At 37.2% G+C, this 13,463-nt stretch overlaps 1 protein-coding gene across 9 annotated transcripts in view; it reads right to left on the bottom strand.

Moving 5' to 3' along the window:
* Positions 1-13,463, bottom strand: part of Wdr17 (WD repeat domain 17) — a 78,730-nt gene that overhangs the window by 25,677 nt on the left and 39,590 nt on the right. For all 9 annotated transcript variants that reach the window (XM_052162221.1, XM_052162220.1, XM_052162219.1 and 6 more), the window contains 9 exons: positions 12,914-13,116; positions 11,572-11,721; positions 11,355-11,485; positions 10,809-10,934; positions 9,620-9,775; positions 7,284-7,348; positions 4,096-4,228; positions 2,758-2,849; positions 607-706 (listed from right to left, as the gene is read on the bottom strand). In XM_052162221.1, the coding sequence (XP_052018181.1) occupies positions 607-706; positions 2,758-2,849; positions 4,096-4,228; positions 7,284-7,348; positions 9,620-9,775; positions 10,809-10,934; positions 11,355-11,485; positions 11,572-11,721; positions 12,914-13,116 (1,156 nt within the window). The remainder of the gene's footprint in view (positions 1-606; positions 707-2,757; positions 2,850-4,095; positions 4,229-7,283; positions 7,349-9,619; positions 9,776-10,808; positions 10,935-11,354; positions 11,486-11,571; positions 11,722-12,913; positions 13,117-13,463) is intronic.

Here is a 13,463-nt window from a genome sequence, read left to right on the forward strand (position 1 = left end):
AAACAGTTCCTTCAGTTGCACAGATGCTTGGTGCTCATTCTCATCCAAGCTCATAAGCAGATAAACTAACGTTACCCTGGATACTCATTTTTCTTAAATATATTGAATACAATACTACAATAGAGAACCTATGCAAAAACAGTTTCAATTTTCAGATGGAAAAATTGATACTGACTATGGGCCATAAAACCGATTATTCAACGTAGAATATTAAATCTTACAATTCATTTTCTATAATGCTAGTTAATAGAACCCAAGACTTCATACATGCTAAGCAAGTGTTTTGTCAATGAGCTGTACTCCCAAATCCTTTTGCTCATATACTCCAGTATCCAAAGCATGTCATTTAGTCACTATCATAGAAAAACATGAAATCTTAAAATCTTCTTATAGGTTATGCAACAGTAGTAAATTATTGCCTATGTTGTTACAAATATTTATCTGGTTAAAAATAGATAAAACATGAAAGCACATAGTATGTGTGTGTGATAATTCACCAAGAGACTTGGAGACATGCAACACCAGATGCCGTCTGTTCTCCCCCATCAAACACCACAACTCATCTGAGGTCTATGCAGCTATATGCATCACTTTGAAGTGTTGTACCTCGATATCGTCTACAGCGAGATGGCAGCACGCAGCCAGCACTGCTCGGCCATCCTGGAAATACCATTCGGCCAGCTCATGTATGACTTGGTGTAAGAGTCTAGAAAGGAAAAAAAAGAGAATTGAATATTAACTTACTAATCCTATCATAAATGTGAATTAATGCCATTTTAAAGAGAGCAAATAGTTCATTTTACACCCTTGTTTTAAATTAAAACCCAATTAAAGGTTTTAGTCAGTAGATCAGTCTTTCAGAAAGTATACTATAAAGCTCTTCCCTGTCCTTGTCTGTATCAACAGAAAGGCTTGTGTTGTTGTTGGGACCAGCATGGCCTTGATGTGGATGGAATGAAGTAGTAGTCCCTGCCTCTGGGACAGGGTCAGTGGACATGGGCCTCCAGGAGCCATAGGCCTAGGGCTTGTTTACATAATAATGTACATATTTTCACATTTCTCCAAGGCATGTCCTTCTCTGTTAACATTAATAACTCCATGATAATCAGAGACAGCATGAGTCCAGGAGGTGGGGGTATGTGGCTGATGTCTTAGCAAAATAGTAAATGCTGGGACCTTCAGGACAGCCCTTAAGAATGTGGAAACGAACTCTTAAAAACATGAGTTTTTAGAACTCTAAATTTCTCAATTAACCAAAAATTATGGGTGCGATATTCATTATATGAGCACCTTCATGAATCTACAGGAACAGAGGCAACTACACTAAGAGCCAACTTGTCAGAAAGATAGTAAGGAAGGGGATGAAAATATTTAGGGAGTGGAGATCCCAGGAGATCCCAACCAACTGTTTTTTGTTTGTGCTTACTAGGCCAGACTGATTCCTGAGTTCAAGGCCAGCTTCTTTCAGAGCTGATTTAGCCCCAGGTGTGGTAGATCAGGTAGTTTCTGGATAGGGTCCCTCCCAGCTATCTTATTGTCTGTGCTGGACAGTGGCAGGCAGATCTCTAAATTCTTTTGCAATGCTAAAGGAAAATGTGTGCTTGGTGTCTCCTAAGAATTAAGGAGGCTGGGAAAGCAGAATGCAGATTCTTAAGATAATCCAAGGAAGCCAGGAGTAAATGACTGGATTGATATGTAAAATAAAGGGCTGGGCTTTTGATCAGCTATTCAGAGAATTGTTGGGGATGTCAAGTGAGAGAGCTGCTTTGAAAGCTGTCTGTCTTGAGCAGAATAAAAAGAGAGATCTGTCTGGAGATCTCCAGAGAGAAGGCAGATCAGAGAGAAAGGAAGCACAACAGAGAAAAAGCAAGCTGGAAGGTTGTCTCCAGCAGAACATAGGACAACAGCTTGGAGCCACTATTTGACTTTAGTTTCACAGATCCTAGACACCCCTGCCTCAGAACCGCTCTCTAAGCTGAGGCTGGTCCTTGGCATGTTGTCTATTATGTCTGGATAATTTGGAAGAGGTATAGGTTGGCTTTTCAAAAATCAAGGCTGAAACGACATTTTTTTTTTCAAATTTTAGTTAATATCTACAATGTGGCATGCACACATATTTAACATTCCAAGTTTAGAAGAAAAAAAAAAAACCAAAGAGCACTGCCTGAGACACATAAGGAAGAACTTGTTTAACATTTCACAATTGTTTGGTACATGGCCTAAAAAAATAGGTATTATACTGTCCCAGAAAGTAGTAGGAACCGATAGAAGAATTATAGGGAAGACAGATAAGCAAAAAAATTTACAGAAAAGGTTGAAAGTCTACATTTCAAGTTGTAACTTTTGGCAAACAAGTATTTGATTTCTTCTTTAAAAAATAATAAATGGTCTTCTAAGCACTGACATTTGCAAAACAGGACCAAGAGGTCTATGACAGTGTGTATTCTGCTTCTTACAGCAAAGCCACACCCTCTTCACTATCTTCCACAACACATCTGATTTGTTTTCAAAGCAGTCAGGTTTCCCTGTTGTTCTCCCCCTGGAAACTCTATGAGTGTGTGGAGGCTGTGCCCGACACATTCTACTTGCCCAACAGTTTTCGTTCACAGGGATGGATTTTTGTCATGGAACTAGAGGATGGCGGTGAATGCATTTCAGACTAGACATCAAGTTTCAGAAAAGAAAGCTGAATTACCTCACCTTCAATACTTCTAAAGGGAAAACAACCATAAAACAATGGTGTGAAACATCACTCACTCATTAAAGTCTTCGTAGATTTCATCAGAATTTGAAGCGCCTTTCGGCGGTGTAGAAACTTGTAGGTTTTGTATATTTCCCTCACAGGCAGCCTAGAATACAATTGGAGATTTAATTAATCGTTAGCTAACACTGATACCCCACATCAGGTTATTTTTGAAAGATGACATACTACCCACCCGTGTGCTCATGTGCGTGTGTGGTGAATCTGTGTGTATGGGTGTATGGGCATGTAGATGCAGGTGTCTGTTCTTTGCTTCCACCTTGATTTGATGCTAACTCTCTCTAGTTTCCAACCCTGCACTGTACTGCACTGTACTGTACTCTGGCTTCTTGCTGATTATTTTGTCTCAGCCTCCACTCTTACTTGAAGTAAGAGTGATTGGATATGGACCACAGCAACCACAGAGCATTGTCAGTTGCAGGTTGTGGGCTTGTGTAAAAAGCATTTTTAGACACTGAGCTCTCTTTCTGGGCCAAGGCTTTTTTCCCCCTAGAAACAGGAAGAGACATGAGACTTTTATATAAAAATTTGTTGCTTGCAAAACATGGAAATGAAAGCTAAGGGAACAAAAAGACACAGAAGGCCTCACTCTTGCTAACTTTTGTCTACATTAAAAAATAATGTGAAACTTATGTTCCTTTATTCTCCTTTTTAAAATAAAAATGCCTAGGCACAATGTGCTGGTGGCTCTGTACTAGACGCCAGTCCCAGGCCACGCCTTGCCAGGCAGGGTACGGTCTGACTCTTCCGTCTCACATAGTTAAGGCATTCTTTTTTTTAGTCTCTTTTCCGAAAAGTGAGCACGCTGCTTTGTTTCCAGTTCCGGTTAATTGAGAGGAGGAAACTCTCTTCAGCTTGGTTATTGGGGCGAAGACAGGTGGGCTGCTCAGCGCCACCCCCTCCCCAGGCCCTGAAGTGACCCCAGAGCCCTCTGCCCATGCCAGGCTATTGTTTTAAACGAATTATACCTAAACCACGTTTGAAGTTTATAGCATGTCTTGTAAACAACCTTAGAATTTTTTTTTTTATAAAGAGACATTAACTCCACTGTATTAACATAAATTGTCAAGTGACTGTAACAAGAAATAGTGGTTCACACTTTAAGTGAGAGGTTCAGAGCTCAGAGATGGCTGTCAGTTGAGACACCTTTGTTTGAGTAAAAAATCTAGAATAAATTCAATGTGAACACACTAGGGATACGGAGTTAGAAGCCAGGAAAAGTGAGCTGAGTACAGGAAGCCACCTGTGATCCCATGAGACTGACCGGCATGACTGTCTCCGTTCCTCATAACCACCCTCCAGTGCATTTACCCGGCATGCTTAGGTGATTGTACCTGTGCAATGAGCAGTGCTTCTTTGAGCTGACCCCTGGACACAAAAAAATTGACGAGCTTTTTCACATCACCAGTGGCTATGCAGTACGGAATGACATCATCCTTATCTTCCTGAATTAACTGGTCAGCTCTCCTAAAGAAATGAAGACAACCTTTATTATACCAAATTCAATTAAAATATTAGTTTTAATGTTTGTCAACTGAACTGATATTTTAAGAAAATATGTGTAAACTTTTAGGTTTTATCAAGATCAAGTATATTGTAAAAGTAGATCATATATAAAATGCAAATAAAGGCTCTATAAAATACTTGATTTTCTTTTGAAACACTTTAAGTCAGTCTATCTATCTATCTATCTATCTATTGATCTATGCATCTATCTATCTATCTATCTATCTATCTATCTATCTATCTATCTACCTATCTATGCATCTATTACCCACCTATTTAGTTTACTTACCTACCTATTTAGAGAAGAGTTTATATGTAACCCAGTCTAGTCTTGGACTCACTATATAGCCGAGCATAATCCTGGACTTATGTTCCTTCTAGTTCCATGTCCAGACTGCTGGGATTGCAAACATGTTCAGTTTATAGTGCTTTAGAGATCAGCCCCAGGCTCTGTGCACTCTAGTCAGCTTATTGGCTTTGGAGATAAATACAGTTGGAAATATTTTCTGCTTTGCAATCTGCCTATTCATTTCTCCCCCTGTTCTATTCAATTATTCTAACCTTGCTTCATCTATTAAATGCCCAAAGCTTTTGACTTTTCCCAACTTTTACTGAGAAAAATAATATCCTTGTGTGGTCCAAATTTCTTGTACGTGCTAAAGAAGTAGTATTACCTATTTTATATTGCTATGAAAATAGCAAGGGAATATTCAGCTCAAGCAGAGCAAAGAAAGCTCATGATATTTTGTGTTACTTAATTCAAATACTCCTACGTTTTTGTTGGTACTTTTATTTGTTTTGAAATCTCAGTCAATAGCCAAAAACATCTGTCCATTTATTCAAGCCTAACATCTCAAGAAATATTTAAGCAATCCCTTGCATCTATTACTAACGCCAGTTCATTTTAAGTAGGTCAGAGCTGTTGGCCTGTCTTCTTCATTGCTGTGTAAGGCTCCAATGTCACTCTGCTGCCACTTGTTCTGAGGAGAAGGAGCAGATGCCACTCCGCTGCTCTCCTATCTGCTGCTGACCTACTTCAGTCTGCCATATTCTTCATCTGTTTTTAAAAGATGTATTTATTTTATGTATATGAGTCTCATATATGTATATGTGTATACATGGTTCTGAGCCATCATGTGGTTGCTGGGAATTAAACTCTGGTTGCTCCCGCTTGCACTGGCCTAAAGATTTATTTATTATTATATGTAAGAACATTGTAGCTGTCTTTAGATACAACAGAAGGGGGCATCAGATCTCATTACGGATAATTGTAAGCCACCACATGGTTGCTGGGATTTGAACTCAGCACCTTATGAAGTACAATCAGTGTACTGAACCACTGAGCCATCTCACCAGCCCTTATGTGAATTTTCAATAAGGAAATTTGATCTTGTTACTTTCTTTTTTTTTTTTCTTTTCTTTTTTTTTTTCCTGAGACAGGGTTTCTCTGTGTAGCCCTGGCTGTCCTGGAACTCACTCTGTAGACCAGGCTGGCCTCGAACTCAGAAATCCACCTGCCTCTGCCTCCCAGAGTGCTGGGATTACAGCCATGCGCCACCGCCACCTGGCTGTTCTTGTTACTTTTTACGCTGTTTAAAATCCTTTAATGTCTTCTGTCTAAGGATGAAGACAACAACCTTAAATGTTGAAAAGGCCCAGAACAGTTAAGGCTTGCTTCCTTTCCCCTCCCAGTAGGCAGTGACCCCTGAGACTCTGCACCCAACTACCTTTTCTCTAGTAACTAGTCTTCCAACACATTTTCTAGTGCCTTCCTTTATCTTCTGTTGATTTGTAATTGGACAAATGTAAGTCTATGCTAGCTGTCTTCTTTTATAATGCATTTGAAGGGTGTTAGCATTTATCTTATAAAGATCGACCATTAAAAATGCTGTATTCAAACCCAACATTGATAAGCAGGAAGGACCAAATACTGTTTAGTTTTATCTGCTATTATCAATGAATGAGTTTACATTGAGGCAAAGCAGTGTTTTATATAGTAAGTTACTGCTAATGTGAGTTTATCAAGCATTCAGGGGAATGGTATCATTCCTAAGTGTGATCCTTCATATAGAAAGGATATGGTATTCTGGGAGCTTGGAAGGCTCAGAGTTCTCCATTCTCTGGAAGATAGGATGTTAGGCAGCAGTCTACCATCCCGCGACAGATTGTGCATATCCTTCTAGCTTTCATGCTCAGCCTTCACTAATCTTAACTTACATGCATGATTAGCGATAGAGTTTTTCCTAAACCTGTCTTAAAAGAAAAAATACTCTCACATTCCTCTTTATAATAACAAAAGAAGGATAACTAATAGCATGCTATGGGCTTAGCATGTACCAAGTATAAAATAATCAGTTGCTGAGTGGCAGATTAGATAGACTGTACTCTGAGTATAATAAATGTGCTCTGAAAAGGATACACATAACTCCTAACATGTGGGACCTTTGAATGCAATCTTATAATGAAATACCATCTTTCCTTATGTACCTTACTAAATTAATAGGGGATTATACCCTATAATAAGGTTAAGCTAAATTCTAGTATGAATACATTTTTTTAAGCAAAATATGTATTCGGTCAACAAGACACAGGGGCTAAAGCCAGTGAGAGCAGTTGCATGTTGTTAGCTAGCAGATTGTAGAAACCACTGGAAGATCTCACTTAGAACCTCCAGTGTTAAAGCAACTCTGGCAAAAAACCAATCAGATATTTGACCTCAAGAATTGTGAGATAATAAGGGAGCTTGTGGCAATTGTACATTGGGCAATTTGCTGTACTTTGTTTTTTTTTCCATAAATAAGGAGAAACTTCCTCCTATTATATTCATAAACAATCAGGATAAACAGACTACCCAAACACTTCGTAACCAATTCATCTGTTATGGTTGCAGATACAAAATCATCTTATTATTTAATATAACATAGATATAAGATATAAGATATAGATATAAGAACTTCTGCTATACTTATATATTCTATCAAAATATATAACTTTGGAAATGGACTATTGGCTTTACCTCTGCATTAACTTTTTCCAGTATTTCACAGAGACCCCAGGTGCAACTGACAGGGCTTTGTCCCACTACAAAATTGAACAAAGAACAGAAATATACATATTTTAGATAGTATTACATAATTATAAGGAGACCTCTTAGGATTTGTATTAGTAATAAATAATTTTTAAAATTATCAAGAGTATACTTGGAAACTATTCAGGACAGGGAATAAATACCAACTTATTGCAAAATAAATTAAACTGTATTATTTCAGGGAAAATCTTATTATAAATTTAGAAAGAGGAATCAGTTTTTTGTTGAATAAATGCCACAATTCTCATATTTTTTGTTGTATATTTTTTTTTTACCATCATCGCTTCTGTTAAAATGAAAACCTGTCATATTTTGTAACTTGGACAGCATATGAAGAAGCTCATTATTAAGTCAAACTGATTATTATTGTTACGTCAAATATGGGTTTGAGGTCTAATAAAGTACTGGAAGAGAAAACATTTTAAAATATCACTGCATGAATAAAAACTTCATTTTACATAAGCCTTTCCAAAACACTGGGACTTATAGTGCCATTTTGGCTACAAGACTGCTAATTTACTTAACAAGTATAAAGTAAATTTTAAATAAATAATATATTTATTTTTATTCATGTGTACACATTTTCATGTAAGCTGGTATGTATGATATGCTAAAGTTTAAATGAATAATTTTTTAAAACTGAATAATTAAATCATGGTACTTAAAAGGTACCTTAAATATGTTTTTCCTTAAAAAAATGTATGGTAGGGGGAACGGAAGAGTAGAAATTGAAATGTAGATGAACTTTGAATTCACTAAGATGTTTCAATAAAAAAGGTAAATAAAGCTTGTAAATTCAAAGGTCAAATGCTTCCCTAATTCTTTAGTATTAAGTTTCTGTAGTAGAACATGGAATTGGTGATGACAAGGACTTATAAGCACTCTGACTGTTGAAGAATCCAAGAACTTCAGGAATTGTCAAGCTCATCAGAATGTGCTCATCAGAACAACCAGATTTCCAACTGAGAAGGTGTTGAGATTAAGATTACATATACTCAAACAGAAGCAGACCTCTGCAAAGAATTGCACTCTTCTCCCCACATTTACATACCTACCTGTCACCCTGACTTTTAAGGCCCTGTTGAAAATTTAACATTTAGTCAAATTATCATTAGGTGATGAGTAAAGATTTCTAGTAGTTTTGAATACTTTTAAGTACCTTTGTAGTAATCCAGGACATTTTATTATTTTGGGTCAATCTGTAATGCACTGTTTAACAATAAGTAAATCAAGAGTTACAAAAAGGTGGGTTAAATTGCATTTTGATATATTTTAAGCACCTGCATGTTTAATTTTTACTAATGTTATTGATACGCTCCTTTGTTTCTGACAGATTATCATTTATGACTCTCTATATGAGTGGAGGCTGTGGGTGACTGCAGAAGGCAGAAGGTATCAGACCCACTGGAGCTGGAGGTATGGGTGGTCGTGAGCATGATATGATGCAACCAAACTCTAGCGCTCTGGCAGAGAAACAAGCACTCTGAACTATGGAGCCTTCTCTAGGTCCTACATATGTGTTCTTAATACCAGACTTTGTAATAAAAATGTTAGTAACTTAGAGGTTCTTAAGAAGTAATAATGTATTCATGCCACCTTACCCTTCATTTTGTTGTGATAAAGAGGTAATTTGTCCTGATCTAAAATGCATTTTTTAAGAAGATAAAAGACCGATGAACTTTCACAACTGTATAACCAGTTCCCAAGTACAATAACAGAAGCCCCCGCTGTCTCCATATTTCATTTCAGTCAGTACCCACCTGTCAAAGGAAGGCTATTTTCTAAATTGTATTTATACACAGCACTCTAAGGTTTTGTGAGATCTGTGCTTGTTGCTTTAGTCTTTTTTTAGAAATTCTGAAAGTCCTGTGGTTAAATAAATCTAGTTGTGAGAAGCGGAGGAGATCCTGTTCTGAGCATATGAGCCAACACACGCACATTAAAGATCTTGGCAGCAATTTTTCTGAATTCAGCATAGATGAGACTATCCGGGATGGACAAGAAGAGCAGGCATGGATGGCTGAACTGCACACCAAAATTTATGATTTGTAGGTCTGCCATGGGATATAGGTGTTCCTACATGGGACCGATGCTGTTAGCCTGGGCACCCTGCTTTATTCTTTCGGTGTGGTGTACACCTGACATGAGCTTGGCAAAGATGGGATTTTTATGCAGCAAAGTTAACCTCTATATGGAATTAGCCATTCCCCTACTGTGTGGGCTGTTGTGTTAGACACACTACTTTTCCTTGAGTAGCACACTACCTCTCCAAGTTCGACCATGAGTTCACAGTATCTCTGAATTTGTCCTAATCTCAGGTGGATTTCAGCAGCTTCCTTCAGTTTTTTCTCCTTAGTAGGTGCGCCGATACCACCACCAAATTTAGACATCTTGATTGTCGTTAGTTCTTGGGCTTCCGACTGAAAAAAAAATATAAGTGTATAAATGAGTAGAAGAAAAGATACTCTTAAAGCATGTACTATTGGAAGTTAAATGTTTGAATGGGATATATTTTTTAAAAGGATTTATCTATTTAGTATACAGTATTCTGCATGCATGTATGTCTGCACACCAGAAGAGGGCACTAGATTTCATTTTAGATGGTCATGAGCCACCATGTGGTTGCTGGGTGAACTCTGGACCTCTGGAAGAGCAGCCAGTGGTCTTAACCTCTGAGCCATCATCTATCCATCCTCTGAAGGTGATGCTTTTACCTATAGGATATGATCAGTTTATGGAGTAAGCCCTTTGGAAGAGGTCTGTCTCATTGTCCTAGAACATCTAACATACATTTGAGAAAAAGACTAGAAGTCCCATTCTTACTGTCCTTACCCTTTCTCAATGTAGGTTATTAGAATTTCAGAGGCCAAAGGAGCCGGGACACAACTGGTTGGATATACAATAATACTCTCCAATCTCCAATACTGTAAATGTGCTTCTAAAATAATTAGTGAGCATTTCATTGTGACTTAAGAAGTCTTTTTATGAAGGTAACCATAAAATCTTATTCCTAGTATGGTTTTCTTGCTGTCTGAACTATATTAATATTAATATATTAATTATGCATATTATATCATATTATATTATATCTATAAACTGCTGCTTTTATATTTTTAGCTCCCATGGCAGATTTTGTTGTTGATGAAGTATATTCTCTCAGATATAAGGTAACTAAAAGTCAGAAGAGTCTATAGGCTATAATCACCTGAGATCACAGGTTGAAGATAAAACTTGATCTTCTTCATAGAGACCAGATTCAACTTGCAGACTCATGGAATTCAATCTATACAACCTGTGGTCACCTTAACTTCTTCTTAAATAATTCTTATTTTCAGTACTCGTTTTACTCTTTTATCTTTTCTGTGTTTATTTCAGCCTAGCAGCAATTTTACTTTAATGGTTAAAAAATGAAAATTTTTGTTTGGGTATACTGCGCTTGTGTGCTTCACTTACGGTTCTAAATTTGATCAGGTGTTTCAAATGCACTATTCCTTTGCAGTAGTTCTGAGGAAGCAAGCTGTCATCTTGTCCTTTAATCACGGCCACCAAATTCCACAAATTGTCACTGCCACCTGGAGGCTGGAAGTAGGTACAGAATAACCAATGACAATAGGACAGAAAAGAATTTCTCCTAGTATTTTATCCCCTCCAGAGGTATCTATACAGTTCTCAAAAAACAAAAACAAAAACAAAAACAAAAACAAAAAACAAAAAACAAAAACAAAAAACAAAAAAACAAAACAAAAACAAAAAACCAACAACAAAGCAACAACAACAAAAACAACAACAACAACAAAAAACCCCAGCAAACTAAATGCATATTCTCATTTATTTTTTCCAGGTTTTAGATCTGCTCTCTAATATTGTACAGATAATGTTAAAATTCTTGTACCGAGCTGGGATGGTGAGCTTAAACAGGATACAGTTTAAAGATAACAGTTGTGGTGAGGCATAATGGCCAAGGAGGCAGTGTCCACTTAAAATTCCTATAATACTTACTGATAAACATTCTGAAAACAATCTTAGTTTTTTCACCCGAGGGTTGCACGTTGGTTTTTCTATTTCTTGTTTAATGTCTCTTGACACTTTGCCGCAGAGTCGAGGTGGAGAGTCTTGTCGTATTGCGTTATCTGACGAGAAGAGATGGTTCACTGAGGACTTTTACTTAGAAAATACTATTGAAAGATAAGATCAAGTGCATGCACATATTCAATACCAGTGTTCCCGATAATTTCGTCCCAAGATCTGTCTGCCAGAATATTTATTTGTAAAGGGGTGATTAAAGGTATTAATGACCAGAGCCTCACTGTAGAATCTCGGGAACAGGAAGCCATCGTGAAGGGACGATCTGGATGGCAAGTTAAACCTGATGGGAAAAAAAAAGCTGGCTTTAACAAAAGTAAGCCTAGGAAATGCTTTTTTTTTTTTTTAAATTATGCACTTTTATTAAACTGTGACAAAATTGAAGATATGAAGGAACATGAGTAACTCAACGGCTCAATGAGCCAGGTTTCTACCTGTATCTAATTAATACAAGAACATAACATATTGCTTAGCATATTCTGTAAATATAGTTAGAAACGTACAATTATGAGAAAACAAAATTTCATTTGATTAGGCAGTAAGTATACTGTAATTTTATATATATATATAATATAAATATATATGTATAAATATATATATGTATATTTATATATATAGCTTCTCACTCCCTAACACTCCTTACTGCTCAGATTCAGACGCATTCTTATGTAATTATTACTTTATATGTACATATGTGTTTATTTGGATACACAGGTAACCGACTGATCCTATTTTGCATTGCCCGTATATACACATGTTTAGGGCTGGCTGTTAGAGATTGGATGACCAGTTGGGGTTGGATATTCATCTTTGGAACACAACCCTGACTCTCTTCCCCTCAGCAGTCGAACTGCCTGCATTCCTTCACCTAGGCAGGGCTACACAACCTCGTAGAGACCACTGGAGGAAAGCATACAGTTGTGAAGGCATGGACTTCGTCATTTTTCTCTACGACATGCCTACTTACACCCAGCAAGGCTTAAGAATAGCAGAAAATATAAATATGAATGGGTAATTTGCTTTCTATCACAAGCTTAATTGAGCTAACAATTGTTTTTTTTTTTAACAATTGTTATATTCAAGAAGCAAACGTTGTCCGTGATACCCCCAAATAAGAGAATGGTTAGATAAGTTATATCAGTACTACCGTTATTTTCATGATCTGGAGTAAGGGAACTGACAGGATCCAACCTGCACATGTGCCTGCCACACATACATGTGCACAGAAATTCAATTTCTGCTGAATGAGCTTCATATGCTAATGAATCTCATCTTCTGAATAATCCCAAATGTCTTCTTTGGCTAGGTTGTGGTGATTCTAATAGGTTTATAAAAGATAAACTTGTATTTACTCCATTGTGGAAAAAAATGTCATTTCAAAATGAAATACTGTGGCTTACTTAAAAATATTGCATTGCTCAAAAAATAAGCCTCATAATTACATCAAAATAACATAGATATGGAAAAGAGTTTACCATAAACGTCTGCACCGTGGTCATACACAGTATCTAGGCAAACCCCTCCTCGAGTGTCCCAGACTTTGATAGTATAATCCCAGCTTCCAGAGATGAGTAGGTATGGAATCTCGGTGTTCCACATCAGTCCCCTCACAGGCGCAGTGTGCCCATTGAGAATGCGGATGCAAGCATCTTGAGTATAATCCCAGATTCGAACAGAGCTGAAAGACAATTTCATGTCTAAATTATAACTTGTCCAAAATGTTAACATTGTCTCAATGGAACTCAACGTATTTTGTTTTGTTTTTTTAGTGAATTTAAAAAGCATTTTTATGGAGCTGGAGAGATGGCTCAGAGTTGTTAAGAGTAAGGGCTACTCTTCCAGAAGATATTGATTCAATTCCTAGCAACCACATGATGGCTCATAGCCACCTGTAACTCCTGCTCTATGTGATCTGACGCCCTCTTCTGGCCTCCTTGGGCACCAAACATGCACTCGGAGCACAGATAGAAGCAAAGCACCCTTACATGTAAAACAATATGATTTTAAAAAAGAGTTTTCTGTTTC

This window comes from Apodemus sylvaticus, chromosome 18, assembly GCF_947179515.1.
Source record: "Apodemus sylvaticus chromosome 18, mApoSyl1.1, whole genome shotgun sequence".
Lineage (NCBI taxonomy): Eukaryota > Metazoa > Chordata > Mammalia > Rodentia > Muridae > Apodemus > Apodemus sylvaticus.